A 24,016-nucleotide genomic window follows, 5' to 3' on the forward strand; every position below is an offset into this window, starting at 1 on the left:
TTGCAAATGTCATGTAAACACTAGTGCGAGTTTCACCGTTATTGTGCTTCACGAGCAGTGTTCTCTTTATGCAAGTTTTTGTTTGCAAAATAGGTCGGTGTGCCAACTCAATTTATAATAAATTGGCAAAATATTATATATAAATTTAGAGACTTTTTCTGATTGTATTATGAAAATATTTAGCTTCTACTGCAAAACGTTTTTTTTTTAAGAAATATGGAACGCTTCACGATTTTGCGTGTCATCCTTGCGCAGAAGCCATGCTAATCTTCTGTGTATCGTTCCAATTATAGTATATGTAGGCTACTGCCGAAGTAAGTATTGCAAAATGTTGTTAATCAACAAATTCTTGCCACGCTGATAAGCACCGCAAGTGACAGTTGTCTAGTAATCAAAGAAAGACGGTTTTAACATCCTCACATGTTGAAAAACAAAGGAACTTTGATTTCGAAGATTTTAGTCAGACTGTTAATTTTTCAATAACAGTCTGATTCAGCGTTTTTCAACTTACTTTTTCTCATTTGCTATTGCTTCCCCAAGGCAACAAAAAAGTTTTCTGTCATTAGGAAACCGCAAAAAGAAAAAATATTTAAAAAAATGTCAGTCAAGCACTAGCAGTAGCTGTAATCAAAATCTGTAAAATGTGACAAATCAGGCCGCATCTCCAGGTGACCATGAAACAACCTATTCTGGTCGAAGCCAAACAAAATTCTCCATAAAAAATAACACTGGTCTACAAAAAAAAAAATGTTTTCTGCGGTTTGGACTGACAACTGATCTCAGGTAATTTTTGGGTGCTGAATCCGAATCTGAACTCAGATTTTTACTTTCACATCAAATTTTTGAGATATGACAACAAAAATATTTTATTTTTGCCAAAAGTGAAAGATTTGGCGTTGCGTTTACTACCAACATATGCATTGCTATAGCGAAAGGTTAGTGTTAGACAGGCCAAAACAGCTTACATAAGGCTACTGAACAAGCATTGCCATAAACCTGCTTAAATATTTGTGGTTTCAAGCAAAATATTGACGGGGGAGGGGGGTTAGTTATACTTTTAGCCTCCAATTTAGCTTTTTATTACTGCATGGTTGAGAATGTTGCTTAGAAAACAAATTGGTATCAAAATTTTAGTTTATGGGTATATTTCAGCTACTTATACACCACATGGCCTGGATTTCTGAATATAGCACAATGTGTAGGCCTATATGTGATAAACGCCACGTCAAATTGTCCACTTTTGACACAAGTAGCAATTTGTTGTTATCATATCTCACAAATCTGACGTAATAGGCAAAATCTGAAGTCAGATTCGGATTCAACACCCCAAAATTACTTTAAATCAGTTTTCAAAGTTCATACCGCAAAAATCGTGTAGACCAGTGTGAGATTCTTAACGAAATCAAACTACATAATTTATAAAAAATAAAAAAAGAGTCAACATTCATGTAATTTTTACTTTCTGTAGAGCTACATTTACTTACTGGTTTACTGGTACTTTTCATTCCCTTGTTGATTTGTGCATATCAGTTTGCATCCTCTGTGGATCCTTTTGATATAGGCCCGTCCCATAGATCTTTTCTGGTACACCCCATCATTTTCATTGAATTTTAATAGATAATTTATGTTGGAATTTGTTTTTTTATTGATTGTCACCTTAAATTCGTGTATTGTAACTTGTAAGTATGTTTAAGATTTTTTTACTGTTTGTCCACACAAAAAAATATATATAGCCTACAGACTACATGCGTATGAACAAAGAATGTTCATTTATTGCGGTCCTCACCGGAGTTATTCAAAATCAAAACAAAACTATTTTGTGTCGTTTTGATATAAATTTTCTTTGTTTCGTTTTGAAGATTAGCGAATTTTGTTTTTCGTCATACATTCGAAACAAATGACTTGCTGAGCACACGGAATCTCAGAGCGCAAAAGGTGCAATTAAATTCCAAGTGCGCGTCCTCAAGATGGAGCTATTGGACATGCATCTACTGCTGTGACATGCTTCGTGACTTGTCATATAACTTTTGTGCCTTTACCTAGAACTCTATTGAGGAAGACAAATCATTAATAATTATTTTCAACTCTATCTTTTTTTTTGTAAAGCGTACTTGAAGACTCTTATATAATGAATGCTGTATTAGCCTACCTCACATGTTTAAGTAACGCATTTAGGCAGTGGCGCCGCCAGACCTTCAACATTGGGGGGGCAAAATATTGACAGTGCAAGACAGTAGCATAGTTAAAAATTTTGAAAGGGGAGGTGTTGACAGCCGGCGGGCGAAGCCCGATGGCGTGTTCGCCGAAGGCGACACTTAGCGGCGGGGGGTCTGGGGGGCCTCCCCCAGAAAATTTTGAAAAATTACTTTCAGTTTGGTGCATTCTGAGAGCATTTTCAACAAAATTGTGGGTATGAATATTTCTGTAAAATGGTGCTGTCCGGTGGCATAGCAAAAGGATAAGATCATGTTTTCTTCGGCATTTTTCGGAAATAAAGCTAAGTCTCTGTTTTCTTGTTGCTAATTCCAGACTGAGATATTTGAATGTTTGGTATTGGCAAAACTCGCTCTTTCAATGCAGTTTCGTTTAAAATTAGGCAAACTTTGTTTTAGAGACATAGGTTGATTGCTTTTTATGCGAGATTATTACAGTTTTATTATTTATCAATTTTCTCCTTGGTTGATTCAAAAAACGATCTTATTCCGGTAAGTCACTAACTTTTAAGCTCTGAAGTCAACCCAAAGTTTAGAAAATGTAACGTCATAGAGGTCATACATCTTGATGAGTGTCAAACAAAAAGCTTTGAGACAATGAAGTTACTTTAGGCTATTTCTGATATATTCAAGTTTTGTATAACAAATAGCTGTTTAGATGTTAATCTAGATCGAACAAGCGATCTCAGCAGTTGCAGATGGCTTGCATCCTTGCACAGTTTGACGATAAATTACATCATAGGCTAAAACTTTTCTTGTAAACAATGTATTAACATCGGTAAATTCAATTTGAAAGGTTGAAACCCCCGAACCCCCCTCCCTTGGCTACGCCACTGGTGCAAGACAGTGGTATATTATTTAATTTCTCTTGTTTTCTACCAGGGCTGGAAAAAATGTTTAGCTTCCCGGGAATCTGTTTTTTAGAGAAAAAATTTCCCGCGGCTTACAATCACGATAATGAGAACCTTATATTTTACTGATCTCCGGAGCTGACGTAAACCTTAAAAGTCATGTCGACATATTCTTGATGCCCCCCTTATCGAAAATTGTTCTTTGTATTACCGCTTTGAAGGAGGATTACGACTATGAACAAAAGAATAAATTTTAAACTTCATTTTGAATTGAAAAGACATGACATAATGTCTTCCAACCTTAGTTATATATTTTTTCATTACGTAACGTCTTGTAGGAATAAATTGAAAATCAGTATGATCACTCAAAATGAAAGCAATGGGACTACGAATCCTCACTAAACCAATCAATCAATGGTCTTGTTGCACTGAAGATGACAACCTTATATTTTACTGATCTCCGGAGATGACGTAAACCTTAAGGCATAGATCTGTTGACTGAATGCAAACCCTTTGAAGGTTGGGGGGGGGGCTGTCAATTCAACTTTTTTGTATCAACAGTTGTATCTCTAAAACCACTGAGGCTGCGACTACGAGATTTCTTGACTTTTTCTAACTTTTATTCACCTCTATTGAGCTGAAATTTTGAGCGAATAAAGGTTATAAATTGAAAGATATAAGGCTTTTCTCAGCACATCCTCAGAAATATTTCATATTCTATTGTGAAACATTTTCCCATCAGCTGGATGAAAGTAATTAATTTGGCCCATATCTCGTTAATCCTAACTGTTTCACAGCGTAAAGGGCATTGGCTGTATGTAAAATAATGTAAAAAAAATTAATCACAACATTACTATGCACGTTCTTCATTACTCTACCAAAAAATAATGCGTAAACTCACGCTACAAATTACACTCATAAGTGACCTCAACATTTCAACGTATATGAGCAGTTCTAAAATTCACATAGTTTTAATTTTCGGATATGCTCAGCGTGAATAATTTTACAAAGTGAATCCCAAATTTTGAAACCGTGCCAAAATAACAGAGATATCACTCCTAAAGCATAAGAATAATTGACAGCCCCCCCCCCCCCAAACTGAGCAAGACTCCAGGAGCCCAACCTTCTAAGGGTTAAAAGTCATGTCGACTTATTCTTGATGCCCCCCTTATCGAAAATTATTCTTTGTAGTAGCTTACCGCTTTGAAGGTGGATTACGACTATGAACAAAAGAATAAATTTTAAACTTCATATTTGTATTGAAAATACATGACATAATGTCTTCCAACCTTATCACATTTTTTCATTACGTAATATTTACCACCACCAAACCACTTTTGACGATCGAATTTGTTAATTTATTATTCGGTAAAATGTTTAGATGATGTCACGTCATTAAGCCGATTTGAGATATAATTTCATTCATGACGTCGTATGGATGAAAAACTTTTACAAGTTTTATACTCTGCTGAGATTAAAGAAGAAACATAAATGATAAATATTGGAGAAATTGAGTCTCCTTTACAACTTAAGAATCGAACAACTCAAAACTGCTGAAACAAAACGTTTTGTTTAAGTAAAAGAATCACTGCAAGCAACCAATGCCAAAATGTGCGCGGAAGCAGTCATGGGAGTGTGAGGTTTGCTACTGTAAAAAAATCTTTTTATCTACTGTACAATTTAGTCATCAAGGTTTTCCATACTTTTTTTTGAAGAGAGAGCTTTTACCTCCTCCCCCCCCCCCCCCCCCCCCCCCCCTTGCAACTTGAGTTGACTTACTTGAGGTTGGGATCCAAATATTAAAATAATAATATTAACATGAATTAATAAAAAAAAAAAATGTTTAAAAGATGATGCCCAAAACATTGGGGGGGCAGCTGCCCCGCCTGCCCCCCCCCCTGCCGGCGCCACTGCATTTAGGCTATCTGGGTTGATGCATTCTATTTCCACATTGAAAATTTACATGTTCAATGTTTATGTCATTTTTTGCGACAAAACTATTTCCATAAGTTTGACAAAGTTACAACTACTAACTTCCTATCAAAAGCATTGACAGAAGGACCCAGGGGATAATTTTGGAGCGGGATGATATTAAGGGCCCAGAACCTTTCGAAGAGGCCTGGGAACATGAAGAAAAAACCGCGTATGTTTGGATATAATGCATTTTTCTTAGACGTGTCTTGATTTTGGGCCCAAGGATCTCAGTGGTACCGGGCCCAAAATATCCTCGCAACGGCCCTGCTTCCTGCAACTAAAGATTAAACTACAATAACCTTCATATTGATGAACTAGGCTTTAACACATCAGGCTTCTTACCTTTATTTCCACTGAAATAGTGTTTTGGTTAGCAATTGAATTAAAGTTTATTAAACTAACAAATGAGTTCTTGGCTGAATTAAAACTCCTTTTTTCTTTTTTTAGATTATTTGATTTTTGTGCTCTTTTTTAAATCAGCTACTGCCTGCAGCCTACAATAATTGCAAACCACTTGATCGCCAATTAGGCTACTTTTTTAGATCACCTATAAGTTGATCTTATCAAGGTTCAGTTCAGTTGTGGTCAGAGATGGGCGTGATCTTGATCTTCAAGATCACTTTTTTTTGGTGATCTTGATCTAAGATCACTTTTTTTGTGTGATCTTAATCTTGAAGAACAATAAGATCAAGATCACTTTAAAATTGAATTTTACTTCCTAGATAGAGGCATTTTTTTAGAACTCGTACTGTACAAAGTAGTTAGTGGCAACTACTAACATTAAGCCACTGTTAATATGATATGTGTCCAACAAAAGACGATTTCAAGTCTCCATCTAATCTGGTCAGTGTTGCCATTTCAAAATTGAAAAAGTTTTCCGTGTTGGTCGTAATAAAGAAGTCAACTACCGTGTACTTTATGTTGACGTATAATAAAAAATGATTTAACTTTATTCACAATTTCCATGTGTGCATTTTAAAGAAATGTTTTCTTTCTTTGACCCAATTTTAGATGTTTTAAAACTCTAGAGTGGCGGTGTTAAAAAATCTGGACTCTGGGACGCCGACTTTGGTCATGTAAAGTGGTTTATTGCAGCAAATCAACCAGACCAAGACTTGTTTAGGGTCTGAGTATGGAGCGGTTTGTGTGACCGCAGGCCTCTGAACTTTTTTGATAGTAGACAACAGCATCAAGGTTGCCAGATGGGCAAATGGTGCAATAAACATCGACACAATACAGTGAAGTTAAAACTGCTTAGTAACACGAATAAAAACTCCTACATGAACCAGACAAAAATTTGGTAAAAAATGATGCAGTTCAAAGTTGTTTTTTTATTTATTCATTATAAATAAAAAGTATAAAACTAATTGCAAATTTTGCGACTTTTTCGGAACTTATACTGTAATTAACCTCGGCCTTGGGTGTGACGTTGCGATTCTACGCAAACTACGTCAACCATGGATAGGCCTAATAACAACAGTCACTAACTTATTCCGCTTCTTAGGCCAGCGATCGAGAAGATGAAAGTAAAAGTTAGCAATACCAACTACTGTATATACCTTTACCCAGGTTGCTTATAGTAATTATTTTTTGCAACATCATTGATCAAAAACTTCATTTTTTTTCAAGTGCACAAAAAGTGATCTTGATCTTCAAGATCACGATCTTGATCTTCAAGATCACATAGTTTGGTGATGTTGATCTTCAAGATCACCTATTCTTGGTGATCTTGATCACCGATACTGGTGATCTTGCCCATCTCTGGTTGTGGTGACATTTTTAATGTGTTTAGAAACGCACACCTACAAGTTAGTGAAAGCATATTGTGCCTATCTTTCCATCACTTCAGGAGGATTCGCCTTTTTTTCAAATTTTACATTTCAAACTATCTATTGAACAAATTCCACACATTGAAAAACTTCCACTCCATGTTTTCCGACTTTTTGAATAACAGTGTAATTTCTACTCCTAATAATCTTTCGCAAACAATGACTTCAACGACAAACAAAAAAGAAGACACATTTAGCCTTGCATTAAAGCGTTTTCAATTTTAAATTACGTGAAATGAATTTTGCATTAGCTTATATAATAATACTGTATCTTATTATAATTATTGTATTATCTACTGCTGCAAACGCCTCAAACCTTATCTACAGCTGCATACCACAGACCTTAAACCAGCAAAATGTTTTGCCGAACTCTGGTTACGACGTCACGTAAGCAAATATTTTATTTCGACAACAGTTGAAGCGGTGTGTGTTGGAATTGCAAAACCAAAACTTTGTTTTAAGATTGCACGAGAACAAATGAGTGTTTTTTCATAAAAATAAGTGCAACGTGTTTTTGAATATCCCCTTTATGTATTTCAACTCTCAATTTGCATTTGAAAATGGACTTGTCTGCCCCTTTAAAGCTTACAAGGCTGAACAACAAGAAACGAGACATTGTGCCGTGTTATGCGCTTCGCTACCACGACAAAGCTGTTAATAAATAGAATTATTTTTGTTTGTTCTCAACGTTAAGGTTCTGCTTACGCTATAAATACAACAAGTTTGATTCACATAAAATAGACTTCCACCAGCGTTGCTTCCACTGAGCTCCATTTAAACTTGCTTTCAAAACGAAGACAAAACATGGTTCATTGAATTGTCTCTCCTTTACAAGAGTGGACAAAAATTCGTAAAAATGCTGATGATAGTTTTGTGACTTCAATGGTTTTTGTTCTGCACTGAAGTTTTGGCAACGTACGATCATAGTGCTATTATTTAATGTCGCAGTGAAAACAATAGTCTTTTTCTGGCGTAGGTTGTAAGTTACAATAGATAGGATCGGTACAAACAACGCTTGCAAACTGAGCACAAAAATGAAAGACGTTCTAGTTTTGCAAAGGTTGAGTAAAATAAAGCTAGTCTGTGACACGACACTCACTGCATAAAACAACATAACCTTCTTTGTGCCTTCACCACTAGTCGCGAATGCTTCATGAAATAATAAAAAGCTGCCACTGCGTTTCATATGAGCTTTGTGATGGATAAATTTGGCTGTCAGCTAAAAGTTATACAGGATTGGATAAAATCGAGGATCAACCAAAAAGGATGGAAATGAAAACAAATTGAATACAGTCAAGAAATAGTGAGACATATCGGTCGTTTTACATCTGTAGCTTACAACTTCATGGTTTGCATCATGACGGAAGGTGTGGCGTTAGACCAATTGAAGCTCTGATTGTGCGAAAACGTTATCGCCAAAATATTTCATTTCACTACACAAGCAAATTTTGTTCACTTGCCAGGTCGTCCTCGTAAACAATTGCTGACCTTTGACACTTTGATGGAGTTACGTGCCCAGCGGTTGCAGAATGATCAATACAACTTAGTTAAGCTTCAGTGAACACAATATCAACAAACGACGTAAGTGAAACATTTGCAACGAAAAGGTAACAAATTATCTTCTGCAGTAATGAGAGTCACTTTTAGAAAATCAACGTCTGCAGACGTTGAATCAATGTAAAAATGACGGATTTTGCTGTATGGGAAGATACAAGGTATCACCCAACAAGTGAAGAGATTGTGATGGCCTTACACTTGACCTGAACACAAAGGTTACATTGTATGCGTTGCACCTAGACGTTCAACGTTGAAATAATAACTTGCTCCACTTGTTCGCTTTCGAACATCCGATAATAATTAAATTCACAGTAAAAATGAAGAACCTTTGCCGCAAACGCATTTCGACCAACTCTCTGGCGTAGCTTCTCCACAAAGTGAACAACAAAAAGGTTTGCCGTTCAGACACAGCATCGGAAAGGTTTAGATTTTTCCGACTTCTTTTTTGCATTTTGGTCGGAATTTACAACACTGACTGCCCTGTCCTTCAATGAGTCATTATGGCAAATGAGTGTCAAGTTTTTGTTGTGGCCTTTTTCAAATCTGTTGCATATTTCTTTAAACATGACCGTTATATGATCTTCTGTCTTTGCGCTGGTTTCATAAAACGTCGCCCCGATATTGCTGGCAAATGTTCTTGCTTCACTCTCTTCAACGTCCCGATAAAGTTCGAGGTCCGTCTTATTTCCAACAAGCAAAAGTATAATTTCTGAGGAGCAGTGTTTCCGCACATTGTTCACCCATTCTCGCGCTCCTTCGATTAGAGTCTTGCGTTGGGTAATGTCATACACGATGAGAATCACTGCTGCACCACGGTAATACAGCGGAGCTAATGATTTGTATCTGAAACAATAAACAAGAATTAAATGCTCCCATTATTTGTTTTATTGTACCCAGACTTGTGCCTGGTGGTTGGAGATTGGTTTTTGAATCTTTATTCTCGGACTGACAAAGCCTTGATAGGTTATTCCTGGTAGTTTCGCATACTTGTAGAGGCTTTTGACGCAGAGCCGGTTACCGAGATTGACAGAGTGAAGTTTTCCGATCGTTGAAGTCTTGTTGCCGGGAAATTATTCCATCCATTAGGTGCCACTGAATGGAGAGCAGTCCTGAAATGCGTTGCTCAAGACCACACCCCGAGAGCCGAACCAGCGCCACGTGATCTTGAGCCGAGCGCGTAACCACTGAGCTAACGAGACGGACAAGATTACATTCAAGTAAGGAGCCAATATTTGTGTCAATTTTCAGACATGCTTTTGAGTGTCCTTCAAGAGACGCAGCATGTTCTTGAAAAGTGTCGAACCGGGCCCTTTCGAACGTCGTACCAGCGCCCTCACCAATCGGCTATGTAGCTGACGAAACCATTAGGCCTAATATAACTTTTGTGCAACAAAACACATGAATAAAATTATTTCAATGGCGTAAAACTTCAGTGAACACTGTAGTGTAAATGATATGGAAGGCTACGGGAAATACAAAAAAACGTGTAGGCCTAGACTAAATTAAAAATTGGAAGCCAATTTGTTAAGATTAGTTGAGTAATCTTGCAATACAGGAACCGATGTGGCTTGAAATCTACAATTAATAAGCTTGAAATATAATAAGCAATATAATAAGCTTGAAATCTACATTGAAATTGATTTGACATTGAAATTTATCAATATAGGTGTTCATTTAATAAGGCTTCGGAATATTGTATTATTAGGGTAGTTTTTTGTGGGACACAAAAGTTTTTCAATCCCTTAATCCCCTTCTGAAACTATGCATGTCAAAGGCCGCCAGTTAGGTGAATAACATGTGGCTGAGCAAGCAAAGCGAGCGAGAAATTTTTGCAAAAATAGAAAAAAATACATGTTAAATGGACAATTGGACATGTAAAATTACAAGCTGAAAAACGATATGCGTGGGCGGACAGAGGTGGGCCCCCAGCCGTGGATTTGGAAAATAGTAAAAAGGGCGTTGCATGATTAAAGCTATTGAGTATAATTGAACTTTTGTAGCATCTTTTTTTAAACCGTCAAAAAACATTACATACCAAAATGAGTGGGCCTCTAACAGTCGTGTCCTCCCTCAGCCGGGAGGCACAAAGGGGTGGTTAACACGGGCCTGCTTGAAGGTGAACATGAAGATTAGCTTCCTTGCCTTTCTATTAACTTAATTTAAGCCTTTAACTACCAAGCAGGATCTAAGTGTGGGCGTGACAAAAAAAATGTCCATCTCAAAGACAGAGTCTACTGTGCGTCAGCGTTGAAAGCGTGGATTCGAAGTAGAATTCCATGTGAAACTGCCTACTTCCTGCATAAGGGAATTTTCAAAATATATTTTCTGCGTTACTATTAAATATAACCAAGGTCCAACATACAGTTAGGCTACAGTTTATCAGCCTACAATTCAATTTATTTTTCTTTGTCAGAATGCAGAAGAAATGATATTGTGAAAACGAAATACAGTAACAAAACCAACAAAAGGAAAAGGTGGCAAAACCTTTAATGGTTCAAGACTTATGAAAACATCTAATTCTACGGTATCTGCATCGATAAATATAGTTAAGCACGGCCACCAAACCTGATCCATTAAACAAGTAGATAAATTAGTTAAGAATCAGTCGTCTGATTCCTGAAACAACTGGAGCGCCAATTGTTGAAGCAATGAGAACACGACAGAACCTAACAACATCACAAAAAAAACTAGTAGCCTACACACACACATATTGAAATTAGGTAACGGATTATCAAAATAGCAAGCTATAAATAAATGTGTGATTTAGGCTCAGTAATTCATGAGTAATGTGTAGGTGTGATTAATGTAAAGTTTACTTTACACTTCCCTACTCCAAACGAAAGTTCAGCTGACATCATACAAAGCCAATCTGTTTGAGGGTGACAAACGAGACAACAGGTGTTGCAACAAATAGTAAAATGGGTACAACCAACGCCAGGTACAACTGATTTTCACTCGGTTAGCATATGTCTATTTGGAAAGAGCTGAAGCAGCAAGAACAATGACATTGTGTAAAGAATATGATTAGAGACTTTTCTATCAAGGACAGAAGGTAAAGCGATTCAACAGATTTGATGACTAAGTAACGAGTTGACTCACTTACCAAGCATGCACAAGCCACATGAAAAACGTTTTCAATGTTTTCATTGCTTTGGTTTTGTTGTAGTAACCTTAGTAACTCTCCGCATGGGGCCAGTGATACGACACTGTCTCGTCATGAAAAGTTGACTTGCATTGTGAATGCGAGCATGACGTAATTGACGTATTCGTTCCATCCCAGCAAACATTGATTGCTGGGCCAGCATCGGCTATATGCTGGGTATGTTGGCACAAGGTCGGCAATTTCGTCCAACATTTTGCCAACATTGCCAACAATACGCCAACAATTTCAATACATCTTATTAAGCCTTGAAAAAGGTCTCAAACATTTTATTTCAGGTTTATTTGTTTCAAACTTAAAAATTCTAACACAAACCTCTTTTCATGTGGTATTGCTTCTAAACACAGTTGTGTGATTGGTTAACATCGGTCAGAAGCATTGCCAACGTTGTGCCAATTCATAACAATTTCGGTGTTTTCTTTCAAATTATGCAAATGTATGCCATCATTTTGCTACAATTTAAAATTTTAATAATAGGCTATCAATGCTGTTATTATTTTCTGATAAGGTACCGTACAAGTATATTGTGAATACTTAAGACCAGCGTTGGTGAGAAGAGTAGCCAATGCTTTGCCAACAAAGTACTTTCATTTCAGTTTGTTTATGCCAAACTGAGCAGAGGTCTAGAAAAAGGTAGGAGCAACAAAATGCGAACGCGATAACGTGCTTGATACCGAAACAGTTTAAAGTTTCCATTAGCCTACACGTTTCCACAAAATAAACAATTGCAACGTTGGCTATATGCTGGATGTGAGAGCACAAGGTCGGCAATTTCGTCCAACATTGCCAACAATACGCCAACAATTTCAATACTTCTTATTAAGCGTTCAAAAAGGTCTCAAAGATTTTATTTCAGGTTTATTTGTTTCAAACTTGAAAAATACTAACACAAACATCTTTTCATGTGGTATTGCTTCAAAACACAGTTGTGTGATTGGCTAACATCGGTCAGAAGCATTGCCAACGTTGTGCCAATTCATAATAATTTCGGTGTTTTCTTTCAAATTAAGCAAATGTATGCCATCATTTTGCTACAATTTTAATAATATGCTATCAATGCTGTTATTATTTTCTGACTGTAGCGCACCCAGCATGGGGCTAAGGGGGCTCAAGCTCCCCCCAAACCCGCCACTAAAAAAAGAAGTTTTTGTATTATCCTCATTTATACATTTTGCTTACAGGTTAGGTATGAATAAAACACAACAATACAACAGGGCTGAGCATTATAACAATATACTTTACATATTTACAAATAGTTTTAACGGTCGAACGTTTTCGATTTAACTTAAGCCCTCATCAGGAATCTGAAACTATTTCTAAAAATGCAATGAATTTCAACTTCTTGAAGGTAAAATTACATTAGGAAAAGACAACTACATAAATAGCTTCGAAACAATTTGCACCACAGGGAACGTGATACATCAAGTAGCCTAAATGTTCAGGAGAATGGACGCACCTCCAGCAAATAATTGTTTGTTTAAATTTGAGTTATAGCGTTTGCTCTTCGTGCCCCATCCTGTGAGTAGCCTACCATCTGTACCTAAGCAGAGGCCAAACGAAACTTGTCAACCAAGAGCCTCCACCCGGAGGGCACAGCTGCAAAGGGCAATGGACAAGTTCAAACACCCCACCATTCTGCAGCTCAACATGGAAGGCTACACAACAAGCAAGATCAAAGTTATGGAGCAGCTTGCCCAATGCCCATACCAACTAGGCACTCGTCATCCTCCTCCAAGAGATCCACTGCACCTCTGCAGATAGGCTAGCTATTTCCAACTACACGCTAGCCGGGTCTACCTTAAGTCGGAAGCAAGGTATTGCCATGTTTGTGCATGAGAGCCTGAAGTTGACATTTGTCAACTAATCTCCAACTGATGCCGAGATTGAGTGGGTGTGCATTTGTATCTCAGACTACAACATCGTCAACATAATAAATACAAGCCCCCACCCTCGCGAATGTTGCCACCATCCCTTCCAACGTTCCCCTTTCCCAGTCGCTACGCTGGCGATTTCAACTGCCAGCACATCGACTGGGGCTACAGCAACACAAGCAGCGACGGAGAATTGCTGGCTGACTGGGCTTCTACAAACCATCTTGCCCTCCTATTCAATCCAAAGGAACCAGCCAGCTTCCTCTCCGGCCGCTGAGGAACAGGGACAAACCCTGACTTGGCTTTCGCGAGTGTCGACAGCTCTCTTCCAGACAGACGTGTGCTTGAGAAGTTCCCGCGGTCCCAACACCGGCCGTACCTCATCATCGCCACAAAACTTGTGGCTCCTGTCCCGATGGAACTTCAAAAAAGCCGATTAGAATCAATACAGCCTCCTGACCAATGAGTCTGCTGCAAAGTTACCATCGACTGAAACATGCAACGCAGACGAAGCATACTAGGACTTTTGCAATGCCATAATAACTGCGGCAAAGGCCACAATACCACGTGGCCATCAAACCAACTATACACCATGCTGGGACTCTGAGTGTGAAGCTCTCTATCGCTCCTTCATTGACAGTGCTTCCTAAATTTTGGTGTCAAATTGAGTTTTGCCTTTGCGTAAAATTTTAAATGAGAATTTTCGATCAGAGTAAAAAGAACACTTTATGATGTGGTCTTTGATGGCACTTTTCTTTAACTCTCTAAAGTTCAGATGCTCCCGTACTCTCGTGGTCAAATGTCTGTTGGACATACCGATGTAGGCTACCGTACGTCAATGCCGAATCACATGGACATGTAAAACTGTATACGATATTTGAGCAGAGAGACGAAGGCGTCTGGGACTTTAGTTGAAAAAACGAACTAAATTTGAATGTTTTGTAAGTAGGAAAAACGTCCACATCAAATCCATTGTTTACAAAATTAGTGTTTTGTTTCAAACTGTTTGTTTTCGCACTTATTTGTGTTGGCAAACGGAAAGTTAATTCTATTTTGTCATAGGCTAGCCTACATGACGAAAAAGTCGAAATCTATAGAAGATTGCAAGAGTGGACGTAGGGATGAGGATGCTAATGATGCTAGTAGCATGGGGTTCACTAGGCCAACTTTTAATTTGATTGAGAAAACGAATCTTGATGTATCGGCAACCGGTGGGTTGTGGGCTATGAGTGCCTTTAAATATTAATCAAAGGAATGGGCATTGGTCTATTGTCACAAATCACTCGGCCGACATTTCTGAATTAGCCCCCCCCCTAACTTTTTTTCTGGGTGCGCTACTGTTTTCTGATACCGTACAAGTATATTATGAATATTTAAGACTAGCGTTGGTCAGAAGAGTAGCCAATGCTTTGCCAACAAAGTACTTTCATTTCAGTTTGTTTATGCCAAACTGAGCAGAGGTCTAGAAAAAGGTAGGAGCAACAAAACGCGAACGCGATAACGTGCTTGATACGGATACAGTTTAAAGTTTCCATTAGCCTACACGTTTCCACAAAATAAACAATTGCAACGTTGGCTATATGCTGGATGTGAGGGCACAAGGTCGGCAATTTCGTCCAACATTGCCAACAATACGCCAATAATTTCAATACTTCTTATTAAGCGTTCAAAAAGGTTTCAAAGATTTTATTTCAGGTTTAAGCTTATTTGTTTTAAACTTGAAAAATACTAACACAAACCTCTTTTCATGTGGTATTGCTTCAAAACACAGTTGTGTGATTGGTTAACATCGGTCAGAAGCATTGCCAACGTTGTGCCAATTCAAAACAATTTTGGTGTTTTCTTTCAAATTAAGCAAATGTATGCCATCATTTTGCTACAATTTAAAATTTCAATAATAGGCTATCAATGCTGTCATTATTTTCTAATACCGTACAAGTATATTATGAATATTTAAGACCAGCGTTGGCCAGAAGAGTAGCCAATGCTTTGCCAACAAAGTACTTTCATTTCAGTTTGTTTATGCCAAACTGAGCAGAGGTCTAGAAAAAGGTAGGAGCAACAAAATGCGAACGCGATAACGTGCTTGATACCGAAACAGTTTAAAGTTTCCATTAGCCTAGGCCTACACGTTTCCACAAAATAAACAATTGCAACGTTGGCTATATGCTGGATGTGAGGGCACAAGGTCGGCAATTTCGTCCAACATTGCCAACAATACGCCAACAATTTCAATACTTCTTATTAAGCGTTCAAAAAGATCTCAAAGATTTTATTTCAGGTTTATTTGTTTCAAACTTGAAAAATACTAACACAAACCTCTTCTCATGTGGTATTGCTTCAAAACACAGTTGTGTGATTGGCTAACATCGGTCAGAAGCATTGCCAACGTTGTGCCAATTCATAACAATTTCGGTGTTTTCTTTCAAATTATGCAAATGTAGGCTATGCCATCATTTTGCTACAATTTTAAATTTTAACAATAGGCTATCAATGCTGTTATTATTTTCTGATACCATAAAAGTATACTATGAATATTTAAGACCAGCGTTGGTCAGAAGAGTAGCCAATGCTTTTATTACTTATTTCCATTTTTAAAAATATCAATAGCCTACAAACCTTTTTTATGCGGTTTTGTTTAAAAATATGTTTCTGTGAGCAAACATCGGTTAGAAATGTTGCCAACGTTGTGCCAGTTGAACAACTATTCTAAAGTTTTCTTTCAATTTATGCAAATGTACACCATCATTTGCTACAGACCAGGCCAGTGAGAAGATAATTTGGGCCTGGTACCAATGAGCTCTTTGGGCCTCTAAACTGTTTTAAAAATAACGCACTACATCTAAATATACGCGGTAGTTTGTTTGTTTTTCCGGACACCTTGAAGAAGTTACGGGCTCATAACATTATCTAGGGCCCGAGTTCAAAAGTACTCCCTGAACTCCCCTGACACCGCTACTGGTGGGCAATTCCCAGCTTCAGGAGCAGTCATGTTGCGTCGAAATCTCTCCTCAGTTTCTTGAAGCGAGATTTCACAAAACGATTGCTACTTTTACTTTCAACGATCCGGCAAATCGTTTTTTCTCCTCCCGCGGTGCATAAAAAAACACTGCAGGCACAATAATTGTTGTGAAAACTCCATTATGACGTCACTACTTAAACTTTGACTGGGCAATATGACGTGTTGAAGTGAAATAGGCAACAAAGCTTTAGAATGCGGCGATGTGTTATATCAACGTGAGGAGATGCAATTTAGCAGAAGAACTTGGTTTGTTTTGATGAAGGAAGACAAAGGCCATGACTTAATCCTTTGCTAAAGGGATTATGACGTCATTCGATTCACTTCGACTGTTCAAGCATGGCGGTTGTGCGCAATACACAATTACGTGGAGAGCCGGAGAGCCGAAAGCACAATGCTTATGTGAACAGCGCTAAGAGGAATTTTCGCTTCTTGCATCGAAAATATAAAAAATCGAATTCAATTGAGATATTAGTTTTAGAAATGAGCCGAAAGAAGTTTTAGAAATGATCAAAATGAAACTATAGGAATGACTTACGACAATGTTTATGAAAACCTGGTAAGTGAATGTCTTTTATTCATTGAACCTGAAATAATTGTGTAAAGTCGTTTTTGTCACTAGGCTACGTTTACACAATTTAAAGAAAGTTATAAAACTCAATTTAGAGAAAGTTATAAAACTCAATGACCAATGGAAAACTTTCATATGAAATATTCTCGTGACAAATTTAGTGCCAGTGCTCCTAGATGAGTGCTAAGACAACATAGCCTACAGTAGCCTACACTGCGACCTACATACGCAACACACGACTGGAATCCCAAATAAAACTTTAAACGTTGGCTGTCATTTGTAACAGTCGAAAATTTCTGTAACAAGTGCTGAAGCTTTTTAATATGATGGATGAAACCCCTGTCATTACATTCGATTTACATTTTGCAGGTGGCAAATTTAAGTCAAGTTGGTGGCAAAAATGCAAGCGATTGTATCAGTGGACTTATTCCAACTATTATTATCGAACACAACACAGTTCAAGTCATGTCGAGAACAAAGAAAGAAAAAAAAAACATCGTGAAGTCTAAGCACTCGTTTGATTGTTTAAAAAAGAATCTGAAAAAGGTTGTTCTTGGTGAGTACGGATAAATGTTTCTACTACGACTAAATGATTATGTCATAACTATGCCATTTTGCTCTTTTGATTAATGTATGATGTAATTGTGAAGAGTATTGAGTAATGTATGAAAATGTTTTAGTGGTGTACTCGCATTGATGTGAACAACGAACATGGTGGTTAGTAGGCTATGTCGGCATTTATATACTGATTTAACACTTCTTTTTTTACTTTCATGATTAGACATGGTGATGGCGCACGACAAAGCTGCTGCCGTGCAGCAAATTGATGAAGAGTTTCAGAGTGATTTCGAAATTGGAAGGACAGGCAAGGTGGCCGAAAACGGCAAAAACTAACTTTTGGTGAGCTTGTTGTATGTTTGAAAGACAACTGTGAATGTGTTGCTTTAGTTGTTGAATAACTATCTGTACACGCAATTAGAATGTATTGGAACTTGATTATCGCTCTGCGTGGCGCAGAATCGAATGATAAGTTTTTTGTCACGCACGTTGGAGAGAGGGATATTACCATGGATATTACATTGATATTGCAGATTGTCAATTAACTTCGTATTATCCTGGACAACAACTGATCAAAATCCTACACTGTTGCCAAACAGCCCTCTTGAATTAAATATTTTTGTTTCATTCGCAGGAATTCAGAATGATAAAGATACGCAAGAAAAAGCTGCTGATGTGCAATGAATATCCATCTGTCAATACGATTTGATGTAGCTTGTTTCTAATAAATGTGAAAATATAAGAAGCTCGGCTGTTACTTTGCTTTGTGACAAAGGGAGTAGTGTTGCTTATAAATCCGTGTTGCTGCTGTTCTTTCGCCCAAGGATTAGCTAGGTTCAACAATAAACTTTTGGTGATGAGCGAGGTTTAGGTACAGAGACGTTTGGCAAATGTAAATGCCAATGCTGTTCAGATGTTTTATGCACCAGCTTGCTTCGCATGGCCAACCTTGGTCAAAGCGCGGGCAATCCGGGCATCACAATAGTCAATAAGTCAGATGAAGCAGCGTCATGGTGCATAAAAGTCAACCAGAATTTAGGCGCCAGATGAAGCAAAATGGTGCACAAGCCATCTTGCCAACGCTGGCCAGATACAGATGCCAACGTTGGCAAGATGAAGCAAAATGGTGCATAAAACATTTTGCCAATGTTGGCAAGATACAGAAGCCAACGTTGGCTAGATGCAGAAGTCGACGTTGGCTAGATGCAGACGCCAACGATGGCAAGATGCATACGCCAACGCTGGCCAGATGCATCCAAATGGTGCATAAAACATTTTGCCAACGTTGGCAAGATGCAGAAGCCAATGTTGGCTAGATGCAGAAGTCGACGTTGGCTAGATGCAGACGCCAACGGTGGCAAGATGCAGACGCCAACGCTGGCCAGATGCATCCAAATGGTGCATAAAACATTTTGCCAACGTTGGCAAGATGCAGAAGCCAACGTTGGCAAGATGCAGTAGCCAGCGTTGGCAAGATGCATAATCCAACGTTGGCAAGATGCAGAAGCTAACGATGGCAAGATGCAGACGCCAACGCTGGCCAGATGCATCCAAATGGTGCATAAAACATCTTGCCAACGTTGGCGTCTGCATCTTGCCAATGTTGCGGCCAACTTCTTGCCAATGTTGCCCCAACAATCAATGTTTACTGGGATGGTATCAACTCATAGTTAGGATATTTTTAGTAACACAAGACAGACATCCGTTTACACTGCATGCGATAAAACACGGGTTGCTGGGGTCTTTTTCGGAATGTAAAGCAACTAATTATTACAAGGCAGAAAGTGTAATAAATGTAATCTCGTATGTGCTAGTCATCTATGGTGTTTTATTGCACATTTTAATGCACCCTGCGATGCACTGCGGCATTCACTGATCAATTTTTTCTGGAGTCGCAGAGATTTTGTCGTGTCCGGAATCGGACTCGGTCTGTTATAAACCGAAGTATCGGAGTTGCATATTTTTCATCCGACTGCACAGTGCACAATCCTGAATTAAACAGATAAAAACTCACAAAACAAAATGGAAATTGTGAAAAATGACCAGTTAGGCCAGAGGCCGTATGAAAGGTTGGCTGATCAATCAGTTTATAGCGATATTCCGAATCTCTTAAACGACTGCTATGCAAATGCACATATTGTAATACACATTAATAGTTACGCATTATTTTCAAAATTAAACTTATACATATCGTTGCTGCTGTTGTTAAATCACCGCAGGCGCCAGAAGATTTTTCACCAATGCACTACGGCTAGACTGCCCGGTAAGAAACAGACAAGTTCTTCTGTTGATGCTCCTAATACTGGTGATGACAATCTACTAATAAAGATACCGAACCTAGAGGTGGTCCGACGACTCGTTTTCTTGGCCGCAAAATCTAAAGTTGAAGTCTTCTGTAAAGCCTGTGAGGTGTTATTACGGATAAAGGAAGGATGGTGATCACATCCGAATGCAGGTAAGATTGCGGTCATCAACCTTTTAGAGGGATGCTTCTGGTTTCTCATCCAGAGTTTTCATGAAGATCTCCTTGAGCCGCAGATCTTCAATGGAAGATGAAGAAACTCACCGCGATGAGGACACAAGCTAAGAGATTTGGTTGAGGAGTCAAGAAGACTAATTTTGCTATTGCGTCGGCTCGTTCGTTTTCTAACAAATTGCAGTGGACAGAATTCTGGATGACTATTGTTGTCGGGACGATAGTCGCTGCCGTAGCTGTTATTGTTGCATTACCACAGATGCCTAAGGATGAATCTCAGATGGGCTGATAGTTAAAGATTTATCATATTGTGGACAGAAAGAAAATGAAGCCAATGTTTGAGTCCACTTTCAGGAATGCTATTAAGTGTACTGTTAGACACGGCCGCATATTCCTGAGCAGTGTCAAACTGAGGCCTTTTCGAGCGCCGCACCAGGGCTCTCGCCGCTAGGCTATGATCAATGCTCTTGGAAGTGTTCAAAGCTAATTGAGTTTCTCTTTACTTTTGAGCCTGTGGGGCGAATGGTATCCATTTTACTATCCACCCAGATTGACAATGTATTCCGGACTACGTTGCAACGCGTTATTAAAATCAGTGGCGGCTCGTCCATAGAAACTGCAAAACTGCAGCACCCCCTGCACATTTCAGTATTTTATTTTTTTTATTAATTTCACGTTTTTTCTCGTGTTCTCTATAGATCCTACCGACTAGAAGTTTCATAATTTCTGGGTTTTAAAAAATATGATGATTTTTTAAGTTTTGTATTTGGCAGCTCTGAACTGCAAGCCCTGCAGTTGCGATCTTATAAAAGAAGAACAAAGAGAATGTGTGACGTCATATTTTGGCTCAGGTTGCTTCAAATCCCACAATTTCGAACTGCAAATTTTGCAGTTGCTGGTCACGTGGTCAGGCTAGCTACTGTTGCAAATACTGTTGTTTTCAAACACGATATTAGGTGGCTGCGACTGATGCTGTTACGTGGTTAGACTAATGTGCTTTGCTTTCTGCACAAAAAGATAAAGCTTAGACTAGGTTTTCATTAGTGTTGTTAAATTAAATTTAAGAAAAGCTCTACCAATAAATTTTTGTGGTTACCAAACCTGGTTGATTTTTTATAAATTAAATGTAACCTAGGTTCATTGTTAACTTACGATAATAAGTTAAGGCCAAAGGTCACATGCTAAAACAGCCTATTTAAACTTGATGAACATCAGGAAATTAATTGCTCAAATAGCCTCAGAATTCATGAAATACCACTAAAATAAGGTAAAATTTATGGGGGTCATGTCCCTAGACCCCTTGGCATCGCGCCTTTGGCGCTCGCTCTTTCACGTATAGGCTACCTCCGGTTGCAGCACCCCCTGCTATAAATACCACGAGCCGCCACTGATTAAAATGCAGTTAATCTTTAAGGTTATCATCCAAGACAAGCAGACATTTAGCTCTACTTGGTAGACGAAGGATGATGCAATCGTTAATGGTATGATTTTCTGTTTGTTCCTCAGTACCACATTCGCAGGAAGAGGAAAATGTTGCTCTGAATAAGTTCAGGTTTGAGCGAAAACGCTTTACATAAATGTGAAAGCGGTTTACACTCAGTCATGCCTGTATTGATAGAAACAAGTCAATGGGGTGGAGGATGTCGGAGACGAAAGAACGAAACCTAATTTATTTATTTTTGAACTTGGTTTCTATGTACGCTTAATTAGCAATGTTTGGGTGGCACGTGGCAGCTGACTTTGGTGACCTTTTGGTCTTTCGCTGCCATCCTTGTTGTGCGAATTATTTGTGTTTATTGTCTTTTTGCTTTTTGTGTCTTTCTTTTTCGCCAACAAAACAAAAAATAAACTGAACTGAACTAGCCTCGAATGTATTTTATCAGTCAGCTTCATTGAGCAGAAGTTAAGCGGCTAGCACGATTGAGCGTCTTAATTTTAGTTGACATGAATGCTTGTTCAAGGAGCATAAATTTTGAAGAGAAGATGCTTTGACTTCAGTGTCTATCGGTTACGAGCCAGAGTGGTTTCTCCACGACGAAACTCAACTGATTGATTATATCAACAACAAAGGAGACACTGTCCATGTCCAATGATGTGAGACGCAGGCATAGAGCATGGCGCCTTTGATGGCAGTGTTGATGTTGTGACAATGAATATTGAGTCACCAAACGTAGTTTACTGAGGATGACATCTCAAGCAAAGACTACAATTTTGAAAGCTTACAACTTTTTCGAGAAGAACCTACATCAATTGTGAAGAGGCAAATTCCTCCTCTATCATATGGTTCCCTCATCTTTGTAGATTTACAAACAGCGCTTTAATAATCTTAGCGTATTCGTTTAAAATAGTTGTGCAGGATAATTTGGACAAAGCTGTCCGCAAATTTTGAAAACGAGCCTAAAATATTTCAAGGATCATTTTGACGACGTCAAAATGCTTTCGATTCTAAATCCACAGCCTCGTGCAAAGCTGTTAAGTTAAGCAAAACTATTTTGCCCGAATCTACATTAGAACTAAACGAAACAAAAACACCTCACTCATAGACACTCCCTAAGTGTTTCAAACCATTTCGTTTTGACGCAAAATTCTTTGTTTTGGTTTTGTATAAATACCGTAATAACTTCTTTGTAAAAAAATTTAGTTCTAATGTACGTAATAACAACCGCACTGTTCTGCTCGGACTATGAAAACCGACTCCGACACACCAAGGTCTTGTCCACTCTACAACTCTGATTTCAAGCTTGCAAAAGAGTTTTGTGAAGAATGACAAGCTCATTGATAACTAAACTAAACCACTTAGGCTACACAAACAATTTCATTCGCTTTAAGAACAGCCTACATTTCTCTCGCTATCAGAATCAAAATCAAATAGTAATCAATGTCACTGTAGTGAAGTATACTTTTCAACTATAACAAATCATCGTCGTATTGACATTGATTCAACTTACGCAGACGTTGAGTTGATGAATGATACAGAATTTTGCTAGGAAGCGCACAGCATCGGATTGAAAGAAAAAAAATACAATCAAATTGGGATTGCAACTTTTTTTAGCCGTGGGTAGAAGGTCGTATAGGCAATTTAACTTCTTTTTTGTAATTCATTCGCAAAATAAACAACGCAGCTTAGTCCGCCAATAAATTAGTCTTTTTAACATTTATTCTATGTCTAAAGACGTTGAAGTTAAATCAATCCAAAAAATGACTCGCTAGGGTTGCAATAAGACAGAAACATTAACAGAAAACGAACGCTGGAAAAATCATGATGATTTAGGTTTAGGCCTACTTCTAATCAAAACGTGCAAACAAAACGAAAATAAATTTACCATGGTTACTCAGCCACCAAACCTAACTGTTCAAGCAAAGAAATGAATTAGTTAAAACATGCAGTAACCCTCCTTTCATCAACGTACCTTTCTTGGCCAGCAGTGTCCCAAATTTGTAGCTTATATAAAGTTCCACCTTCAGCTTTAATAAGTTTCCAGAGAAAAGCTGCTCCAATTGTGCTCGACAACTTGCAATCAAAAGTATTTTCCACAAACCTCAAAGCAAGACTTGATTTTCCAACGCTACTGTCGCCCAAAATGCAAACTTTAACACTATAATAGCTCATAACTTTATTGAAAAAATTCCTGCGTGTATATCGAACACTTTAAGCCTGGCAAGAAAACTTGACATTTCTAAACAACCGTCTGCTGAAGCAATAAGAAACAAAGCTGCCACAGAGCACTGAGAGCAGCAAGCCAGTGGCTGCTTGCCGCCTGAAAACAGCAGGTTACCCCTAACTAACTTATTACTTCCTTTTCAGCTTTTTTGCCAGCTCAGTCGAACAACGACTGAAGCAACTTGTCAATCAGAAGTTAAATTTCACCTTCGGGTTGAAAGCTTGTTTGCATAATAGGTAGTAATTAGTTGGTTTAGTTGACAAGTACGTTCTCAC

The 24,016-nt window shown here is 38.2% G+C and overlaps 2 protein-coding genes and 1 pseudogene across 2 annotated transcripts; 1 reads left to right on the forward strand and 2 right to left on the reverse strand.

Moving 5' to 3' along the window:
* Nucleotides 1–210: 210 nt before the first annotated feature.
* Nucleotides 211–307, reverse strand: LOC145782656 (U6 spliceosomal RNA; annotated as a pseudogene).
* Nucleotides 308–7,302: 6,995 nt separating this feature from the next.
* Nucleotides 7,303–23,689, reverse strand: LOC145781626 (ras-related protein Rab-22A-like). The gene is made up of 2 exons (XM_082593302.1): nucleotides 23,490–23,689; nucleotides 7,303–9,267 (listed from the first exon to the last, which is right to left on the reverse strand). The coding sequence occupies exons 1-2, from the start codon at nucleotides 23,687–23,689 to the stop codon at nucleotides 8,826–8,828; spliced, it is 642 nt and encodes a 213-aa protein (XP_082449428.1). The 3' UTR covers nucleotides 7,303–8,825.
* Nucleotides 16,898–18,334, forward strand: LOC145782399 (uncharacterized). Its single transcript, XM_082594181.1, has 4 exons — nucleotides 16,898–17,033; nucleotides 17,415–17,601; nucleotides 17,827–17,945; nucleotides 18,238–18,334. The coding sequence occupies exons 1-3, from the start codon at nucleotides 17,004–17,006 to the stop codon at nucleotides 17,937–17,939; spliced, it is 330 nt and encodes a 109-aa protein (XP_082450307.1). The 5' UTR covers nucleotides 16,898–17,003; the 3' UTR covers nucleotides 17,940–17,945; nucleotides 18,238–18,334.
* Nucleotides 23,690–24,016: the final 327 nt, after the last annotated feature.

This window comes from Aplidium turbinatum, chromosome 13 (assembly GCF_918807975.1).
Source record: "Aplidium turbinatum chromosome 13, kaAplTurb1.1, whole genome shotgun sequence".
Taxonomy (NCBI): Eukaryota; Metazoa; Chordata; class Ascidiacea; order Aplousobranchia; family Polyclinidae; genus Aplidium; species Aplidium turbinatum.